Raw genomic sequence first — 23,085 nt, forward strand, 5'->3', positions numbered from 1 at the left:
CAACAACATCAACAACATTAACTCCCTCTTGAATGTTATTCACTCTTACCTCTTTGCTATACTAGGCAAATATAAGAACTTTGATTGATACTCCTGGCACTCCCCAAATTGCAGGAAGACATATACTGTATAGAGAACTGTCAAAAGACAGTTTACAGGTTTACATTTCATATAAAAGAAATCTGCTGGAAAGTGGAATCACTCTCCATTTCATTTAACCAAGGGTTAGGGTTGGAGGTAATTAGAGATTACCTGGAACCTTTGTTCCTATCATTTTGCATACAGAATCTTTCACTTCATTGTTCCTAATGCTGTAGATGAAAGGATTTAGCACAGGGGTGATGAAAGTATACAATATGGAGACAGACTTCATCATACTAAAAGACGAGTTCTTGATAGTCGGTCTTAATTAGACAAAAAAGACTGACCCATACAAAAGGCTGACCACAACCAGATGTGAAGCACATGTCAAAAAGGCCCTCTGCTGTCTGGAGGTTGAAGGCATTTGAAGAATGGTGCAGATGATGAAGAGGTACGAAACGAGGGTAAAAACCAGGGAAGACACAACCACAACCACAGCAACAAGGAAGCCAATGGCTTCAATGAGATGTGTATCTCCTCCTGCAATCTTCAACATGGGTCCAACATCACAATAGAAATGATTGATAATGTTGGAAGTACAATAGGGCAAGTTTGCAATCATTACCACCTGACAAATTATGGAGAAAAAACCTCCAAACCAGGCTCCTATTACCAGCTTAAGGTAGATCCCTGAAGTCATGATAGTGGAGTGTCTCAAAGGATGGCTATGTATCTATCCAAGGATATCAAACTGATGATAAAAAATTCAGTGACTCCAAAAAGAAAATAGAAGCACAATTGTATCACACAGCAATACAAACAGATGGAATTATCAGCCAAGAGGTAATTGAACAACAGTTTAGGTATAAAGGTTATGGTGTGTCCGATGTCTTTGAAAGAAAGGTTGCTAAGGAAGAAATACATGGGTTTCTGGAGATGGTGATCCATGACTACCATCATAATGATGAGCCCATTGCCCATCAGACACAGGATGTAGAGCAGAAAGACGCTTGCATACATCACCCTTTCCATTCCCCAAACACGTGGCAACCCCACAAGAATGAATTCAGTTGTTCTTGTGCAGTTGGCCAAATTCATCTTCTCCTTCTGTTGAAAAAAGGGAAAATATTGAATCGGACTTGAGATTTAGCCAAATTTATAAAGTATTTTTTTTTCAGAAACTAGTATAATGAGCTCAACAGACAAAACACCAACACATGATGCCATGGCCAAAGAAACACTATTAGAGATTATTGTCATGTGTGAAATTTGTCACTACGGGAAATTTGTCGTTTGGGTAATCTTGAAAATATAATGACCTCTTTGCAAGATGTAGCCGACAGATAAAATGTTTTTATTCAGATTAGAATTTGAGAAATCTGGGATGGCAAGAGTTCCATAAAGTGCAGGAACTTTCTTTGCATTATTAATTACCATACACTATTAACCTTGTGAACTCTAAAGCTTCCTCCTTCCATTATGTATTCAAGATGGACAGTGATTGATATTTATATGTTACTTATATGTAAGGGTGTAGATCTATACACATGTTACATATAGTATGTTTAAATGTGTGTTATATATGTTTACACTTTGAGAACAAGGGACCAAATTTCATTTTTAATGTGTGCCATTGTGCCCACAGTAAAAAAATGAGAATAAAGCTTCTCTCTCTCTCTCTCTCTCTCTCTCTCTCTCTCTCTCTCTCTCTCTCTCTCTCTCTCTCTCTCTCTCTCTCTCTCTCTCTCTCTCTCTCTCTCTCTCTCTCTCTCTCTCTCTCTCTCTCTCTCTCTCCTCTCTCTCTCTCTCTCTCTCTCTCTCTCTCTCTCTCTCTCTCTCTCTCTCTCTCATCTATCTATCATCTATCTATCTATCTATCTATCTATCTATCTATCTATCTATCTATCTATCTATCTAAAGAAAAGATGAATAAAATACTGAGAAACAAAACATGGGGTGTAATAGAAATATGAGAGTAAATAAAGGGCTCTAGAAATATAAGAGCCAAGATGTTTCTCTGATGGGAGGGGGTGGATGTGTGTCTATGCTAGGAAGTCATAATATAATATTCTATGTATGAGATGTGGTTGACCCATGATCACTTGTGAGCTCTCCAGACAAAGGACTTGAATCTGAGCTTATCCATTCCCTGACCAACTGCTCAACCACAATGCCACATCACGGTGTGTGCAACAACCCAAAGAAAAGGCTTAAAAACATACTTTATTGAAACACATCACGATACAAAGTCAATTCATTGTGGCAGACTTAATAATGTAACTGGTATGGGATCCCCTATCCCAATCTTCATTTGTGACACCCTCAAGAATGGGAAGAAATAAATACTAGCACTGATGATGTTACTTAATTTGGATAATGAAACATCTGCAAGAAAACAACCAAGCAAACAGAGCAGCAAGGAACCTCAGAAATAATTTTAGACCCCATCTGAATGTTTACTTACATAATGTTGCATCTTTGAACCAATACATTAAACAAGTTAGCTATTCACCCTTCATTGCTCATATTAAAAGCAAGGACTGCTCAACAGATCTTTTATAAAAGTATATATCTATTTTATATGAACATAATGTACATAAATATACATCTTCTTATACATAATGTACATCTTCCCATCATCCTGTGCGCCCCCACAGGGAGGGCCTTCTCAGGGTACTGCCGGTTAATGAATGCCGGCGGGTTATTCCCAGGGGAAGGGCGTTCTCTGTGGGTGCGCCTGCCCTATGGAACCAACTACCCACAGAACTTAGGACTGCCCCCGACCTTCGCTCATTTCGCCGGGACCTGAAAACTTGGCTCTTCGATCTGTTTGGTCCAGACTGTGGGGTTGTTAATTTAACTGGGTTTTAGATTTACTCTTGGGGCTTGAATCTAATTTAATTGTTTTAATTGTTTTTAATTTTTTGTATTCATGGTTTTAGCTGCCCTGTAAACCGCCCTGAGTCCTACGGGAATAGGGCGGTATACAAATCCAATAAAATAAATAAATAAATAAATAAATTCTTTTAGAAAACATCTTTAAACAAATGATATATGAGACCAATGGACCACAGGCTACATTCTGTGCAGGAACTTTGCATTTTTAATTATCTAAAGAAGAGAGGAATAAAATATGGAAAAACAAAACATGGTTTGTGATAGAAATATGGAAGTAAATAAAGAGCTATAGAAATATAAAAGCTAAGATGTTTCTCTCTGTTTGTAGGGGTGGATTAGATGCTAAAAGTCATAGCTGATTTTGCAGTGAAATGGTGGATCTAAAGATCTCTCCACTTTTACCTTGGATTGTTCTTACTTCATTACCATCCTTGACTTCTCCAAGCAACTTTCATTCCATCTCTCTATCCATTTATGAAGACAATGTTTTCAAGAAGCATAGAAAATGATTCATCATGTGTTCAGGGGAAAACGGTAGACTTCTTAGAAATATTATCCTTGACATTTAAAGAGCATGTAGTGGTTGGCACAATAGAAGGTTTATTTACTTCTTCTCTAGAGTAGCTTGGAGTACAGTCTCTAAGGATGTTTGATTTAATTTCCCATGAGTATCTTAGCAGTCTACGTAGAATATACTGAAGACTGATATGCTTTAGATTGAATGTCAAGCGCCATTCCAAAATAGGGAGTCCTCTGGAGGCACACCAACAAGAATAAACCTTTAAGCATTTTTTTGTATAGTTGGTTTAATTACCATTCTTCTCCTACTGCAAAAAGAGTAAGTGTGAAACCTTCACTGACACAATGCTTCATTTTGTACAGAAGGTTGAAAAGGTCTCTCTGTTTCCATTAGTATCCACAGATTAATGGCAAGAGTAGATTATCTTGCATCAGCGTGACCATTGCCCACTTCTCTTTGGATTAACTTTCAAGTGCTATTTCCAGAAGTACAGTCTTCTATATATTATTAAGTCTTCCAAGATAGTTCAAAGAACTCAATAAATTTTGAGACACTTTTTTTCTGTTCTTCACCCCTATCATTTTCTGGGTTCTATGTGTTCACTTCATACAAAAAGAGCACATGCATTTGTAACATATGTAAAGCTCTACAGATATGTTCTCCTATGTGTAAATGATACTGTTTTCTGCCCTGGTTCTCTTCACTGTTGAACATCCTGCAGCCAAAAAAGCTCCACACACATTTTCACTACCCAGGTGACCCTGAGGACACAGATAAACCTCCAAATGACCTCAATGACTCTCTAAAAGAAGGCAAAGAACAGCTGCCTGCAAGGAATATAAATCCTTCCATTCCCCACCATCCAGTTAGAGCTGAAGAAGCTTCTTGGATGAGAAGTGAAATATCTTCAAGGAAAAACAAGAAAGTCCAGTTGCCTTCTGAAAAAGCACCTTTGGGACAACCATGACCTGGATAATTGAGAATCTCCACAAACATCAAACTGGAGGGGACAGGGAGGAGAAATCTCCACAACTATAAGCAGGTCTGGTTTTTAGCCAAGAAGGATTTGTTCATTTGGAAGGAAGAATCTGAAATGCCTGAATGTAGCTTAGTTGGAAAGTGTGAATTGGAGAATTTAATTGAAATATAGTGATGAGAGATGAGGGAACAAGGCACCCTCAGATTTGAGTCTTGTGCTTGAGCTTAGCATTGTGTATTATGTGCTTGTAAGAATGAATGCTGGTGATCTCTTTCTTCAACACCAATTCCCACAAATTTTGGGGTTCCATTTGCTCCTCTCATAAAAGCCACAAAGCAATTACTAATTTTATATAGACAATTCCTATAAATTGAAACACTACAGATAGTGCTACTCAGCTATGAAGAATGATGGAAATGAATGAGTGATATTTTTTCCTTGTTTTCTAGATTTCTACCCTGACTTTTCTCCAGGACTACAAGACAATGTACCAGGAACTATCTCCTCCCTCTTTTCCCCCACAACAACACCCATGTAAAGGAGGTGGAAGGAGTGGGTTGTTGACAAGAAAATCCAGTTGCCTCCTGAAAAAGCACCTTTGGGACAACCATGATCTGGATGACTGAGAATGTCCATAGACAGAAAAGAACATGTTTCTCTCCTATTAAACATTAATAGGAGGGAAGTGAAGAGGAACTAAAGAGCCTCTTGTTGGGAGTGAAGAAGGAGAGTGCAAAACCTAGGTTGAAACTAAACATTAAGAAAACCAAGATCATGGCATCCAGCCCTCTCAATTCCTGGCAAATAGATGGGGAAGAAATGGAGGTAGTGACAGATTTTATTTTCCTGGCCTCCAAGATCACTGCAGATGGGGACTGTAGCCAAGAAATTAAAAGACGCTTGCTCCTGGGGAGGAAAGCCATGGCAAATCTAGACAGCACACTAAAAAGCAGAGACATCACCCTGTCAACAAAAGTGTGTATAGTCAAGGCTATGGTCTTCCCAATTGCAATGTATGGCAATGAAATTTGGACCATAAAAAAGGCTGAGCACCAAAGAATTGAGGTCTTTGAACTCTGGTGCTGGAGAAGACTCCTGCGAGTCCCTTGGACTGCAAGGTGATCAAACCAGTCAGTCCTAGAGGAGATCAACCCTGACTGCTCTTTAGAAGGCCAGATCCTGAAGCTAAAACTCAAATACTTTGTCCACCTAATGAGAAGGAAGGACTCCCTGGAGGAGAGCCTAATGCTGGGAAAGATTGAGGGCAAGATAAGAAGGGGATGACAGAGAATGAGGTGGCTGGATGGAGTCACTGAAGCAGTAGGCATGAGCTTAAATGGACTCCAGAAGATGGTAGAGGAAGGCCTGGAGGAACGTTGTCCATAGGGTCGCGATGGGTTGGACACGACTTCGCAACTAACAACAACAAAACATTACTCACAACTTCCTTCTTTTTTATGGTAGGCATGGTGAAATATTTCAACCATATTGATTCATATTTATGACATTCCCCCAAGTGGAAGGAATGCAAATAGAGGAGTCCTGCAAAAGACATAAAAGTTTAGAACTTATCTTTAGAAACTCTGCTTGGAAATGGAATCAATTCCCATTCCTTTTAACACAGGGGAGAGCTAGAATCTTTCTTCCAATCATTCTACGTACAGAATCTTTCACTTCATTGTTCCTAATGGTATAGATGAAAGGATTGAGCACTGGGGTGATCATAGTGTACACAATGGAGACAACCTTCATTACCCTGAAGGAAGAGTTCTTGACCGTTGGCCTTAGGTAGACAAAAAAGACTGACCCATACAAAATAAAAACCACAATCAGATGGGAAGCACATGTGGAGAAAGCCCTCTGCTGTCGGGAAGTTGAAGGCATTCGAAAAATGGTGAAGATGATGAACAGGTAAGAAATGAGGGTGAAAAGCAAAGAGGACATAATCACAACCACAGAAACAAGGAAACCAAGGGTTTCAATAATACGTGTATCTCCTCTTGCAATCTTCAACACAGGTCCAACATCACAAAAGAAATGATTGATAACGTTGGAAGTACAGTAGGGCAAGTTTGCAATCATCACTACTTGACCAATTATGGAGATAAATCCTCCAAACCAGGCTGCTATTGCCAGCTTAAGGCAGACCCCTGAAGTCATGATAGTGGCATATCTCAAAGGATGGCAAATGGCTACATATCTGTCCAAGGATATCAAAGTGATGATGAAAAATTCAGTGACCCCAAAAAGGAAATAGAAGCACAACTGAATTACACAGCAATAAAAACAGATGAAATTACTAGCAGAGAGATAATTGAGCAACAGCTTGGGTATAAAGGATGTGGTATGTCCAATGTCTATAAAAGAAAGGTTGCTAAGGAAGAAATACATAGGTTTCTGCAGGTGGTGGTCCACAATTACCATCATAATGATGAGCCCATTGCCCATCAGACTCAGAAGATAGAGCAGAAAGACACTGGTGTACATCATGCTTTCCATACTCCCAAAAGTTGACAATCCAACAAGGAGGAAATCTGCAGGTCTTGTACAGTTGGTCAAATCCATTCTTTTCTTTAGCTACCAAAGCAATCAGAATTTGAATTGAGTCAACTTTTTGCTATATTTCTTTCAATTATTTCTTATGGTGCTAGCTTTGTTATAAAAGCATGCTATGAAAAAAGCTAAGTTCGTACTAAAGTTTTCTTAAATTCCTGCCACCAAGACAAGATTGGCTGGGATCACAGAAGATGTTGAAACCAAAATCATGAATTTTAAAGGTTCCCTCCATGGGATCCCACAAAATATGGGGTCAAAAGCGTAGGAGAAGAGAAAGAAACCAGTCCTATTGGAAATTAAATAGCAGCATTGGATTCCTGCAGAACGTGCATTACAGACAGAGGACTAGTCTATGTTTAAATGTCTTCATGGAAATTTTGAGCCCTCTAAAGGGAACTTTATGTTCCAATGGAAGGATTCTTCAGAATATTTTAGGTTTACATATTAAAACAAAAATCCAATACACATATATTGTAAAGTACGGTAATACATATATGTTTATGAATTTAATTTTGAAGAGTACATGAAAATTAACAGAAATTAATATAGAATAAAGAGAACACAGAGAGAAAGAGATTAGGGGGAAAAATAAAATGGAAAACAAAAGGATAAAAAGTAGGAAGAAAAAGCTTCTACTTTCCTTTGCAGCAAATGCAAGTGTGATTACAAAATTACCTTTATGATTACACACATACACACACACAAAACCTCACACTTTTGTGTTAGTTTTGTCTAACCATTGAAAACACAAATCATAAATACTTTCTTTGTTACATGCAAATGTCTATAAGAGCTTTCCATTTAGCCATAAATATAGATCTTCTCTTTTCATTAATCAAAGAAGTGATTTTACCCAATAATAAATCTAAACTATTAATGCAGGGAATCCTTTTGTGCTTTTACAATTGGCAAAAGGCATAAACCTTTCTGCCACTTACCTTGAGTTTCTCATCTGTTATTCCTTACCCTTTCATCTCTTCTTCATGTGTTCTTTTACTCCATCTCAATATCAAATCAGTCACTGATCTGCCCACAGATGACAACATGGTCTGCCTTTGAGAAAATCCTATTTACTTCTTTAAAATATTGTCCTTAACATTTAATGCAGTTTCAAAAGATTGCATCATAGAAAACTTGTTCATTTCCTGCAGTAAGTTAGGATACCATCTCTGAGGACATGTCTTTCTAATTTCCCATGAGTATCTTTGTGCCTAAAATTTATGATTTGAATAGCGTAACTCAAAGGTGATCTTATTTGGATTAACTATTAACCTCCACACCAACATATGGATCTGTTATTAATCGTGGAAATATTTTCAGGGAAGGAATTCATTAGAGGCACTATTTTATTATTTTGTTAGGATTTTCACTTCCCCTTCTTCCATCTTCTCAAAGAGATTACATTGGGGAAATTAAACAAAGGACAACAGTTGAGATTTTATTCAGGCAACGTTTATAAGTGGGGGGGGGGAACATTGAGAATAAGACATTTTACATTTTAGTGGATACTTTTTTCAAGAATTATCTCTCTTCTCCATTACTGAAATTTTTATTTATTATATTCCATATTTTTAAACCTACCATATCCCCCTGAGAGGGACTCTGGATGGTATGCAAGTTAATCAATAAAACTAAGCATTAAAAACAGAATAATTTAAGATATTTTTTTAAAAAAAGTGAAACATTATAAAATTGCAAAAGATGGAGAGTTCCAAAATGGAGGGCTTAACAGTTGTTAATACAGGTGGCGGGGGGGGGAGATTTCTCATGGGGGCCAACCAGTCCCATGGTTGTGTGAGGCCCTGTGTCTCTCACACAAGGCTACACAGCCATTTTTTTCCTCCATAGTACATTAAATATTCAGGACAGGGGTGGGGTGGGGGGTTAGTGACCCCTTGATTAAAGTCACAGACTCAACAATATAGCCTTTCATGGATACTTAAGCATGGCTGCCTCATGAAAAAGCACCTTTGGGATAACCATACCTGGATGACTGAGATTCTCCATAGACATTAAGTATGGCTTCAAGTAAATATAATCAGCTTCAAGCTATAGAGTCACAGAGATATCCTTAGAAAAATAGCAGAAACAGCTAGAAAAACAACAGCACATTTTAAGCCGGACAGAAATCCTGGAAATGATTTTCTGTAGGTGCTCAGTAGTCACTACCATGACAACTAAACAACATGGCTCATGATGCCATCATAGAAATGCTGCAGCTGATGCAATTGTGTGCTACACCTGTGGTCAAAATGCACAAACCCTTGCTGACACTTTACTCCTTGTTATTTTCAGCAAGAATGACGTCAAGAAGTGTTTCTCTTTTCTTCCCTCATTCCCTCTCTCTAAATCCTGAGAGCAGGACAGAGAATTGGGAATTTAAATGACAGGAAGACAGATTCCAGTTAAATATTGGAGAAAGTTGAAGAGAAACAGCACATCGGAAGAGAAACCAATAAACTAGACTGGTGGGGGTCCCACCGTCATGAAATGTGTTTCAAAGGAGGCCATTATTATTATTATTATTATTATTATTATTATTATTATTATTATTATTATTATTATTATTATTATTATTATTGTTGTTGTTGTTGTTGTTGTTGTTGTTGTTGTTGTTGTTGTTGTTTTTATTTAAGATGAATCTAGGATAATGTTGGTAGAAAAATCAGATCTGCTTCCAAGCTGGGAGAAAGAAGCTGGAATAAAATGGAGGCAGGTTGTTTATTTGGTAGCCAGAAACTAGTGGCCAGCAGCATGTTTCTGAGATGGCTGACAAAATGGAGGAGAGAGTGGGGGGGGGTTATACATTCTTTGGGAATTTGTGATTGAGATGCCCGCTTTTCTGTAAGAATATATCCTTTAATATTTTAATCGCTGTTGCCAATTCTTACAGGGTCATGTAAGGGTCATTGCTGGCTCTACAGACAAGAGGGGAAATGCAAATTCTAGATGTTTTGTTTGTCTGGGCTAATTGTGTCAGTTTGGCCTTGCCTATTGTGTTGCTTTCACTGAAGAAGAGCCTCATGCTGGGAAAGATGGAGGGCAAGAGAAGAAGGGGACGGCAGAGAATGAGGTGGCTGGATGGAGTCACTGAAGCAGGAGGCGTGAGCTTAAATGGACTCCAGAAGATGGTAGAGGACAGGAAGGCCTGGAAGAACGTTGTCCATAGGGTTGCAATGGGTCAGACACGACTTCGCAGCTAACAACAACAACAAATTGTGTTGCTTATTTAGGGTTTCTGGATGTTCTTTGGTTATGAATTGGGTGGCCCAGCTTTCTGAATGGATGCAAACTATTCATTCCTAAAGACTAGCTTCTTCAAGTTTCTGCTTGAGGCTACTTTCCTATAACAAGACTGGGGCTGCTTTCTGCCTTTGTTAAGATTTTTCTCCTCTTCTCCTTTAGGGAAAATATTCTATCCTGCCTCTTTTTATATCCTGTAGAATATCCCTAGCTTTATTTGGGCAAAACTTGCAGGACCATTCCTAAAGTTGATTATGTCTATGTTTTATTAACTCTTCAAAGACTCTTCAAATGCTCAATAAGATAAGATTAAAAAGTGTCTGTTGTCTAAATTAAAGAATTGTTCACAGAAGAAGAAAAACTTTGGCTCTTGGCTAATCTTTTAGGGGAGAATTTACTGGAAGGATTTAAGGTGGCTAAACATACTGAATTGCAACTTTGATTGATTGATAGTTGATCCCTGAATAAAAAATGTTACAAAATACTGCCTTCACTGAGGCCTTGATAATTGGAAATATATTGGACTACAAAAACCATATATAAAGATAAGAGCTATATGAGATTGGTTGTGCGACTCTGAGACTGATAGGTTGAATAACTAATTATAGAGATTAAAGACTATTTGAAGGGCAGAGACAACATGGATATCATACACATCAAAAAATGACAGGACACCACACTCAATATTTACCCCTGAAAGATTTAGTCTGGAATATCAAAGACCTCCAGAAGCAATATTTCAAGGCAAGTCAAATACTTTCCAGGAGGAAATAAATAAATAAATAAATAAATAAATAAATAAATAAATAAATAAATAAATAAATAAATAAATAAATAAATAAAAATAAATAAATAAACCTTTATTGTCAAAGTACAACATGTGTACATTGAGATTAGCTGAGCCTCTCCCCGTGCTCTCTCCCCCCAACACACAGTGACAACAAATGTACATAATGTTACAACAGATACAAATGACAATAGTTTAAGCCATGAGGAAATCAGAAACAACTTTGATGACATAAATAAGCACATCTCTAATATAAATCTACAATAAAAAAAACACCCAGAAAATGATGGCATATGAACAAACAAATCAGATAATAGAACACAAACTAGAAGAACATGATCAAATCAACAAAGCTACAAACAATTTAATACAAATAGGAAAAATCTACAAGACTTTGATATAACAACAAAAATGGAATGGTCTATAGAATTCCCAGATGAATCATCAGAGTTTGGGAGACAGAAAGTATATATTTCACTTATTCTATGTTCTTTATTCCCAACAAAATTTACAAAAACACAGAAACTACAGGGTAAGCAGAATATATCAACTTGGAAAGCTACTTGGCAAAAGAAAAAGGCCTAGAAACAGATTCAAGAAATCTACAACAAGAAGGATAAGAGATTTAAGTAGTATAGTATGTTTTACAATATATGAAATGTAAAAATATTGGGAAGGTGCAATTTTTATAAATATACGTGAAATATAAGCTGATCAGAAAGGATGTTATTTGCAGATGCTATAAGACAGATAAGAAACATAGTACTTTTATAACATATGAAATATGAAAATATTGGGATGATGTAATTAAATGGAGAAAATTGAATATTTAGATGACTAACATTGAGAAAATCATGATTGATAAGAAAGGATTGAATATAAAGGGGAAATTAAGCTTCAAAAAAACCCTACAAAAATAGGATGTATGATGAACTAATGAGATGATTTCTATAAGAATAAAGCTGATGATAAGTTGTCATTATCTGAACAAACATGAAAAACGTTTGACTGTTTTTTAAAAAATATCATTGTCTTGTTTTTCAAATATATAAACCAAGACAACACACTGTGCACCAGAAACTGGAGATTGTTATTATAAAAAAACCAATAAAATATTTTTAAAAACCCAATTTATAGGTCTTCTCTGAAAGGCTCATTTGTGTTTAATGCCCACTTCTTGTTACACATTCTATTCTGGATATGAATTAAGAGGACTAATAAAGATAAATATATAATTCACATTTAATCTATATATTTAGTCAGAATATCACATAACTGAAATATCTCAACAAATCAATTTGTCCTATTGTTTATTTATTTATACATTTCTATGGTCCCCAATTATAATTGACTTCCAGAAGCAAAAAGAGTTTCAAACTATCCAAGTCCTAGGGGACAGGGCATCATAGAAGGCCAGTCTAATTGCACATTGCTTTGTGGCTTCAATGTAGAAGTGAATAAGTTCCCCAACATACATTATGTATGATGTCAGGCAAACAGAGAAATTTGTTAAAACTTTCTTTTCATGAGTTGATGTTTATTGTTCAGTTCAGGTCTCATCACAATGATAAAACACTTGGGAAGAAAGATACACACCAATAATCCAGCACTGGAGGAGATCATAGAGAAGATCTCGACAGCCAATGTATATTTTCCCCTTGTGCTAAGATATGTTGGAATAAAGCACAGCCAAACACTACAGAAGACCAACATGCTGAAGGTGATGAATTTGGCTTCATTGAAACTGTCAGGTAAATTCCTAGCTAGAAAAGCAGCAGAGAAACTAACCAGAGCAAGAAAACCCATAAAACCCAAAACACAGTAGAACATGACTGAGTCTTCATTACACTCCAGGATAAGTTTTTCAGGTATTGAATGCATATCAAAGTCTGGATATGGTGGTGAGGCTATCATCCACACAGCACAAACACATATTTGAACAAGGGAGCAGGAGAGTAGAATGAAACTAACCATTCTTCCCCCCACCCATTTCCTTAATTTGGAACCAGGTTTGGTGGCCATGAATGCTAGAACCACAATGAAGGTTTTGGCCAATACACAAGAAACCGCCACAGAAAAAATCAGGGCAAAAGCTGGTTGTCGAAGGAGACACACAATCGTATTGGGTCTCCCAACAAACAGAAAGACACAAAGGAATGAAAGTAGAAGAGAAACTAGAAGTGTATAAGTGAGATTCTGATTGTTGGCTTTGACAATGGGAGTAACTTTGTGTTTCACAAAGATTGTGATTACTAAAGTTGTCATCAATGACAAGCAAAGAGAAAGAACAGTCAGACTGATCCCCAAGGGTTCTTCATAGGACAAAAAGGTGATCTGCTTTGGAAGGCACATATTTTTCTCAGGATTTGGATATTGGTCTTCTGGACATGGAGAGCAGTCATCTATGTCTGAAAAAGAATGCATGTGAATTGATATAGGGAATTATAGTGTTGTGCCATCTTGGCTTAGTTCCATTATATTTGAAAATTTCCTACCCTTCTTCTTTGATATTTTCCCTTCTGGACATAGGTGGCAATCATAGCAGCAAAACCACTCCTCTTCTTTCTTGGCCTTGCTGTATCCTGTCTCACAAGGATCATTACACAAAGATAGAGGTAATCCCTATCATTGAATGAAGAAGAATATTTTAAGATTCAGAGAGGAAAGGAAGTGCTTGGAGTGATACTGTTAGTGTGCAATCAATAGAGTAAAATTAAAGTAGTGTGATAACAATTTTTGATGTAGTTGGTCTGAAATAATTATAAATTAAATATCTACAATTATTGATATTTATGGCCTTCTGTCCCTACTGTCCAAAGACGAGTAGTTAAAGTTGGTTTTCTCAACTTCTGAATTTTGAAGCCAGCTAACTGATGGAATCTAGCACACTAGCTTGTAGTTTTTACATCCAAACCATGAAAACTATTGTCCATAATTAACAGGGGACAAAAATAAAAGGTACAATGTTCAACAGCAATTGCTAGAAAAGTAAAAAAAAAATCTTACAGATATTTTTCCTTCCCCATGACATTTGTATCTACTGTAGGTTAGTCAAAAATGATGTTTTGAGACTTTCATCAATAAGGATATTTAAATGAAGGCAGACCAATCTAGATTCAAAAAGCTAACCTGATTAAAGCCTACTGGCCACGTGGTGGAATCCACAGAAATATTGAAGAACTTGTCTGCTGGAGCTGTGGGATCTATTATTCCAACTTTGACCCTCACAAAGGATTGGTTTGGGAATGTGATCCAGTTGACAATATCAAATCCACCAATGAATTCTCCATTTTTGTCAAAAGAGATCTTTTCACCAACACTGTTGTTGAATCTGACACTTCTCAGAAAAAAATGAACCTGAAATATATTGATACTCAGAAAGAACAAGAGAGAGAACAGGACTCAGGAGAGAGACATAATTCACATATTCAAAACATTTATATGAATGTTTCTTTAAACAAAGAAAATATAAAGAGTTTTTTAAAAAAATGCAGTTGTAGGCCAGTATAAAACAAATGACATTCCAACACAAAGGAAAAGATAACATATCAGCTTGAAATAAAATTAACATAGAATTGCAAAAAAACAAACAAAAACCCCCAAAACCTTTGTAGTTTAATTGTGAGTGCTACTTAAGCCAGAGGACTTGTAATAAATATATAATAAATACTAAGAAGTTTAAAACTACCATATACTGTAATTGTGCTCATTTCACACAATAACAAGGCTATACTCAAAATCCTACAAGCTAGGCTTCAGCGGTATGTGAACCAAGAACCATAAGAAGTACAAATTATTATTTTTTTGAAAAGGCAGAGGAAATAGTGAACAAATTGCCATCATTTGCTGGATTATGAGAAAGCAAGTTAGTTCCAGAAAAACATTTACATCTGTTTCATTGACTATGCTAAAGCCTTTGATTGTGTGGATCACAACATACTGTGACAAGTTCTTAAAAGAGCTGGGAGTATCAGACCAACTGAGAAACCTCTATGCAGGTTCAATAAGCAACAGTTATAACTGGACATGGAACAAATGATTGGTTCAAAATAGGGAAAGGAGTACTACAAGGCTGTATATTTCACCCTGCTCATTTAAATTATGTGCAGAGTAAACCATGAAAAACTCCAGGCTGGATAAATCACAAGCTGGATTTAAGATATCCAGGAAAAATATTAACAACCTCACATAAGCAGACAATATTACTTTAATGGTAGAAAGTGAAGAGAAAATAAAGAACCTCTTGATGAAGGTAAAATGGGAGAGTGCAAAAGTTAGCTTGAAACTCAACATGAAAAAACTAAGATCATGGCATCTGGTCCCATTTATTTATTTATTTATTTTATTTTATTTTAATTCCATTTATATCCCGCCCTTCTCCGAAGACTCAGGGCGGCTTACAACCTTAGCAGTCGCCTTCATTCTATGTATATGCCTGCTTATTAGGGCTTTCACACACACCCCAAGCGGCATTATTACAAAGTCAGCTTATTGCCCCCAACAATCTGGGTCCTCATTTTACCTACCTGGGAAGGATGGAAGGCTGAGTCAACCTTGAGCCTGGTGGGATGCGAACCTGCACTAATTGCAGGCAGCTGGTGTTACTTAAGGAGGCATTAGCCCACTGCTCCACCAAGGCTCCACTAAGCCCACTCATGCTGTTATGCTAATCTTATCACTCCTGGCAAACAGAAGGAGAAGAAATGGAAGCAGTGATAGATTTATTTTCTTGGGCTACAAAATCACTGCAGATAGTGGCTTCAGCCATGAAATTAAGAGAGGCATACTCCTTGGGAGGAAAGCTATGGCAAACCTACACAGCATATTAAAAAGCAGAGACATCACCTTGCTGTCAAAAGTCTGTATAGTCAAAGCTATGGTTTTCCCAGTAGTAATGTAAAATTGTGAGAGTTGGACCATAAGGAAGGCTGAGCACCAAGGAATTGATGCTTTCAATTTTGGTGCTAGAGAAGATTCTTGAGCGCCCCTTGGAGTACAAGGAGAGTAAATCAGTCAATCCTAAAGGGAAAAAAAAACCTTGACTGCTTTGGAGGACAGATATTGAAGCTGAAGCTCAAATACTTTGGCCACCTAATGATAAGAGAGGACTCGTTGGAAAAGACCCTGATGCTGGGAAAGAAGGAAAGCAAAAGGAGAAGTCAAAGGATAGCAAAAGGATAGCAGAGGATGAGATGGTTATATAGTGTCTTCAGCACAGTGAACATTAATTTGGGCAAATTCTGTGAGACAGTGGAGGATAGGGGGGCCTTCGGTGTTATGGTCCATGAGGTCACAAAGACTAAGACATGACTTAATGATTAAGCAACAACAATATATAGAATATATAGGGCTATAATAGTTGAATACTCTTCTTACTTATAAAGAACCTTATATTTGTAGCTGTGCTAAAACTTGATTTCAATTACAGTATAGTTAAAATCAAACAGACTAGAGGCAAGGAACTAACAAGTTAAAACACAATCTAATTGAAAAGGTCTATATGTATGTATGTATATACAGACAGACACAAAACCCTTTCCAGTTGTTCTTGTTAGCTGCAAAGTCGTGTCCGACCCATCACGACCCTATGGACAATGTTCCTCCAGGCCTTCCTGTCCTCTACCATCTTCTAGAGTCCATTTAAGCTCACGCCTGCTGCTTCAGTGACTCCATCCAGCCACCTCATTCTCTGTCGTCCCCTTCTTCTCTTGTCCTCAATCTTTCCCAGAACCTTTCCAGTTACAATATGTTTTATCTAGATATTGTGTTATATATTTGGCTATATTATCTTATGTTCAAAACAGAGAGAAAACTGGCCATAAGGCGTACTAAGTTATGGTAACCTAGATGGGATCCAGGATCACTTCACATGGAGGAGTGATATGCATTCAATCTTAGCTCACATACAGAACTGGGCTACAGTGTCTGATATCCCCATTCCCGGACAGCTAGCAAGAGACAGTTGTAGTCAGGGTCCTTCTCCCACAGCTAATGTGTTGTGAATGGAGAAATATCTACATTTCTAATGATCATATGAATGGTCTTGAAGGACAGAAGGGAGAGCCACTATCAAGGTAAAATTCAAATAAGAAGTACTTGAACCTTGATTAAGAAATATGATTTGAGAAAACATTTCCGAGAAACCTTAGTGTATCAAACAAAGAGAATATGGTACAGAGCTAAGCACATTCAGACTTGCAAGGTTCAGTTACTACAGCTCTTGCAATAAAATTAGTCCTGAGCTACATGGTGATGGTTTCTCAGTCTGGTCTACCTTTTGGGGCTGAAAATGTCTTGGAGGTCTCTATATATGAGACAATACAGAAATACTTAAGTACAGGTGTTCCTCATTCAATGGCTGCTTGTTCAGCAATCATTTGAAATTGATCAGTGCAAAATGTATGGTACTGATGACTTCCTTGAAATTCCAGCTGTCACAACATCCCTGTGGTCATGTGATCACAATATTGGAACTTGGTAACTGGATTTCTGACTGTTGCAGCATCCCAAAATTACATAATTGGGATCTGTAACCTTTCTTGCAGGCTTTCCACAAGCAATGTCAATGGGGAAGTTGGAAGGAAGTTGGAAGCTGTAATCACATGAGGTGCTTCAAAACCTGTCCAGTCCTCACTTAACAATGATAATTGGGAACTGTCACAATTGCTTTTGTAAACTGCATGGTCAAATGACAGCATACTTTATAACTGTATCACTTAGCAATGGAAATTCTGGCCCTGATTACCGTAGTTCAGTAAGTATGATCTGTAAAATGTTCTGTATAATAGAAGACAGAGTTACTTTTAAAATATAAAATCTAAACTTAATTTTAAAAAATAATAATTTGCAAACTATATTTTACCTATGAAACAAAGTCTCAGTAGAAGAGGTTAGGCCAGGGGTGTCAAACTGCATCATATAGAGGCCACACACACACACACCCAGCTCTGGCAATGCAAAAAAAGTCACGATACGTCACGACACATCACGTGACGTGGCGAGTTTGACCCCTTGGGTTAGGCAATGAGAAATAATGACCAAAGGGCAATGTTCTTTCTTTTACTGGATGTGTTCAAAGAGAGGCAGAATCAACATCTGCTGAGATGCTAGAATTTGAAATCCTGCACTAAGCCTAAATATCCATTTTTTAAACCTATGATCACTTGGGAGTATATATGTCTCACAAAAAGTAGGCTCAAAATTAAATCCTACCTTGGTCCTCTTTTATTAAGCACCTGAAATGTTTAAAACACCTTCACTCCCTTCTCTGCTATTCCTAGAACTCTGTTCCTGGAAGCATATATGGCTGTCCTCATTCTTTTCCATTCCTTTGCTCCAAAACTAAGCATGTTTTGCTGTTAATTTCTGTGTGTAGAAATGCAGATGACATTCTAATGGTCTGTGAAGTCTTGGAAACTTATGCTTGATGGAAAGGGAACATCTGAATCCTTTTTTTGAGTAATCATGTCACAATATAATTATCAGTCCTTCCTCTTCCACACAGGGAATGACCAATAAAGGCACGCCTGTACTTTCAACAATCACAGAACTGTGTGTGATTAAAAGCAACTATTCCAAAGAAAGCATCTAAAACAGGGGTGTAAAGCTGCCAGCCTGCAGGCTGCTTGTGTCACATGGGAACCCAACCCACCCCAGCTCTGGCAATGGGGAAAATGTTGTGATACATCCTGACACTTCACGTGACATGGCAGGTTCGACACCCCTGATCTAGAAGAAAAAGCAACTACTGCACATCATGTGGATGGAATAGATCACCTCATTCTATTTATTAATAGACTGAATTTATGGCAGAGGGATGGAATGTAGTAAGGAGGTGAAATCTCAGGAGGGAGGGGATATATTTCAGACAAGGAAAAGACAACTCAGTTTGAATATTATGTGTGAGAGAAAGAGGAATGAAAACACTTCTTCCTGAATAGTTCACAGATTATACAGTGGATACATGTATTAAAGTGCTCAGTCTGGCAAGATTTTGTCTATAGGTATGAAACAAGAAAGAAAGCAGCTTGGAAGAATCACCATATCCCATTCTAAATTTTGCAGGCAGTTCATTTCATGGACAGTTAGTACATTCTAAAAGATGTGGTTACAATTTTGTAGGATGCTGTTTACAATTTTAACATCAGCCTGTAAATATTTCAATTGGTTCATCCATTACTGTATCTCACGTTTAAACCTAATGTCAATCCCTCAAGAAATTATTATTCACTAGAGCATATGGACAGATCTTACAATTTGCAGATATGGTGGTTTCTGTACTACTCTGCTTACAGAATTACCTGCCACCACGCTTGATTATGGAACTGTTTCCTCCCTTCTTTCACTATGGTTTTTTCCCTGGATTTGGATGAATACAGAGATTGCAAAGCATGTGCCACAGCATAGACCGCGTTGTAAATATTGTAACTCTGGCCTTGCATGTGTGTTTCAAACACAGATGTGGGAAGGGTCTCAAGCCTCTCCTGTCCAGTACATTTCTTCCCAGAGGTCTCAGTTTTTGAGTTTGCAAAGAAACAATCAAATGCCTGTTGCCAAAAATCTTTCCGAAAATGATCGTGCTGGTTGTTGTTTGCATTCAAGTTTTGAAGAAATTCCTGGAAGCCTTGGACCTCCTTTGCATGAACTGCAAAGGATAAAGCACCATGCAGGAAATGGATATCCCAAAATTTATGAAAGGCAACTGAAGTGTAATCTGTCTGAGCTGTTATAAGCCAAATCTTATTCTTCTTTGGCATATCCTCCACTTCTGAAAACTGGAGGAAGCTTCTCAGTGTTGATATGGACTGAGTTCCACCATATAAAATTACCACATTAGCAGTGCTGTTCATGAGAACATGGTAGATATGTAGCCCTTCATCTATGGTATCAGTAAAATCACTGTAAAAAGCTACATTTGGGAACTCCTCTATGAACTCAGTGCAGATGCCATGCCCAGAAAATGTGGGGAGAACCTCCTGGACAAATTTCTCTCCTTTCTCATCCTTTACTACAAGAATTCCAATCCAGATCCATCTAAAATATAGCAACAGCTGCAGGAGGCCCTTACGTTGGTGGGATTCATTCGGAAACATTTGTTGGAAGAAAGCTGCTTGAGTCTCTTTCTCCATGGCTGGAGCAGAGCCATAGGTCAACTGCAGGAAGATAAACATATGCAGTTGCAAAGGTCTATATAAGCCTCTGAAAGCATGAATATTCATTTGAGTCTTTGAGTGCCCCTGAGCTTATATAATTAAATATGAATTATATTTATTTAGAAATATCAACCGATATCACTATTAAGGTATCAGTAAATACCTTTTCCAGGAAGTAGTCTCATTCTGAATATTTGAATCTTAGTTCAGTGTCTGGAATTTGGATATATTTTGCTGTGTCAAATGGCCCCACCATCTGTTCAGAGTTATGATTACTCATTTTATTTTTTATTTTTATTTTAATCCCATTTATATCCCGCCCTTCTCCGAAGACTCAGGGCGGCTTACAATTTAAAGCACAAATCAATGTGCTTAGCAATAGCCTTCATTCTATGTATATGCCTGCTTATTAGGGCTTTCCCCCCCCCCAAGCGGCATTATTACAAAGTCAGCTTATTGCCCCCAACAATCTGGGTCCTCATTTTACCTACCTCGGAAGGATGGAAGGCTGAGTCAACCTTGAGCCTGGTGGGACTCGAATCTGCACTAATTGCAGGCAGCTGGTGTTACTTAAGGAGGCATTAGCCCCCTGCTCCACCAAGGCTCCACTAAGCCCACTCATGCTGTTATGCTAATCTTATCAAGCAAAAATAATATCTAGGAATCTGATAGGATTTTTAGGAATATCACCAAGATGTCACTCTTCAGGTAACAGTAAATACCTTTTCCTAGAAGTAGTCTCTTTGTGCATATGTCAAATTTGAACCTTGGAACAATTTCTAGAATTGAGAAATGTTTTGCTATGGCACATATCCCCACTGTCTATTCAAACTTACTCATTACTCAGGCAGCTCTACTGATCCTATCAAACAAAAAATAATATGTAGGAATCAGAAAAAAAAATCTCCTTTTCACAGAGGGAAGCATATACATACCTGTAGGGGTATGGCAAAATGATAGTGTATGTCTTCAGCACATCTTACCTGAGGAATTTTGTAGATGGAGAGCACAGTTGCCATGTGAAGAGAGATGTCAGGGGCTCCAATGACTGCAGCCAAGGTATTTGGGACTCCACACTTGTAGTTAGGGATGAATTTTCCCTGCGTGAAAGGCAGAACCATTGAGGCAAAATAGGTCCAGGTTGGACTAAAATTGCTGTTAAAAATGTGAAAGCCCAGCGTGATATTGGGTAGGATCTGAGGATTTTCATTAATCTGTTTTATAGTAAATGCTAATGCCAGAATATGCTGGTAATTCTGAAAAAATATTCTGTAAAACATTTTTTTTAAAAGTACATTAAGAAAGGTCTGCTTCACATTATGGCACTTGCAATCCTTCAGTACAAAACATTTTGTGGAATGTGTGAAATAATCCTTATTTCCGTGTTCTTATACTGTATGTGAGAATGTCCCGCTATCAAACAACAGCTTTTAAGAGTGACTTATATGCAGAAGGAAATTGCTACATTTTGCCACCATAATTATCAAATGAGAAAACTGATCATGGTAAATATGTGTTTCCCCTTTCTTAATGATAGTAGCAGCTTCATAAATTAAGCCACATTCCTGTATATTAATAGATATTTAGATATGTGTTATAAATGGAGATTTGAGCTCCATTTCAACATTACCTGGAGACTAAAGTAAAGTATAACTTCACATAAAATAAATCTAGACACTCTATTTTAGATGTTTTTTTCTGGAATTTTTGCCATTAGAAGAAACATTTCAAGCATTAGGTAATATACCAGCAAGGCTCAGAGATTAGCAATAAATTAATGATGTACTTACATAAGTCCATCATGAAATCCCTGAGAAGGATCTCGAATAAATTTAATGGGATTAGAAGATGCAAAGAAGGCAGAAATAATGCCAGCAATATTAATTTCTCCAACATGATGATAAGTATGCCGAATAGGAAGAGGCTGATGAAAGTCACATTGAGGGCCAGGATCCTTGCACACCACTTCAGGCAATACTATCAACATTAACTCCATGAATACTAACATCTTCCTTGAGTGTCTTCTTTCTGGGTGCAAATGCCTCTGTCTGCCACAAGTTATTTGAAGTGGATCAGAGTGACCTGCCTTCTTGAGATGTTCTTCAAACACAAATATCGAGTGCAACATACTAACAGATCAACTCACAGAGCCTTGGGGCTCCCAGCCATGGGTTGGAATATCATTGGGACAATAGATACCATTTCAGTGTCAGTTCCTCCTATTTTCATGAAGTCCCATAGGATTTGGAAGAGACAAACTGGCTAATTTCTTAATGATAATAACACAGTCACATATGTGAACATCTTCAAAACATGTGAGGTCCTCCAGAGGCAGGAATGCATGAACTGACAAACAATAAAATAATTAGATCCATAAATCAAAATAGAGATGTAAATATATGTATGGGTAAATGCAGAGTGAGCGCCTGTTACTCGTCCCAGCTTCTGCCAACCTAGCAGTTCGAAAGCACGTAAAAATGCAAGTAGAAAAATAGGGACCACTACGGTGGGAAGGTAACAGCGTTCCGTGCGCCTTTGGCGTCTAGTCATGCCGGCCACATGACCACGGAGATGTCCTCGGACAAGTGCTGGCTCTTCGGCTTTGAAACGGAGATGAGCACCGGCCCCTAGAGTCGGAAACGACTAGCACGCATGTGCGGGGGAAACTTTACCTTTACCTTTTTAAATGCATTACTATAGCTATTCTATTCTATTCTATTCTGTTCTATTCTATTCTATTCTATTCTATTCTATTCTATTCTATTCTATTCTATTCTATTCTATTCTATTCTATTCTATTCTATGCCATGCCATGCCATGCCATGCCATGCCATGCCATTTCATTCTATTCCATTCCATTCCATTCCAT

At 37.6% G+C, this 23,085-nt stretch overlaps 1 protein-coding gene and 1 pseudogene across 2 annotated transcripts; both read right to left on the minus strand.

Moving 5' to 3' along the window:
• Positions 1-409: 409 nt before the first annotated feature.
• On the minus strand, positions 410-1,101 carry LOC308678559 (olfactory receptor 6X1-like; annotated as a pseudogene). Its single transcript has one exon. The product of its transcript is annotated as an olfactory receptor 6X1-like (transcript).
• Positions 1,102-6,077: 4,976 nt separating this feature from the next.
• Positions 6,078-6,968, minus strand: LOC308678561 (olfactory receptor 6X1-like; the record flags this gene model as incomplete). Its single annotated transcript, XM_081345789.1, has 1 exon — positions 6,078-6,968. The coding sequence occupies one exon, from the start codon at positions 6,966-6,968 to the stop codon at positions 6,078-6,080; it is 891 nt and encodes a 296-aa protein (XP_081201915.1).
• Between the last annotated feature and the right edge of the window lie 16,117 nt (positions 6,969-23,085).

The sequence above is a fragment of the Vipera berus genome (assembly GCF_964194415.1).
Source record: "Vipera berus genome assembly, chromosome: Z".
In the NCBI taxonomy this organism is placed as follows: Eukaryota; Metazoa; Chordata; class Lepidosauria; order Squamata; family Viperidae; genus Vipera; species Vipera berus.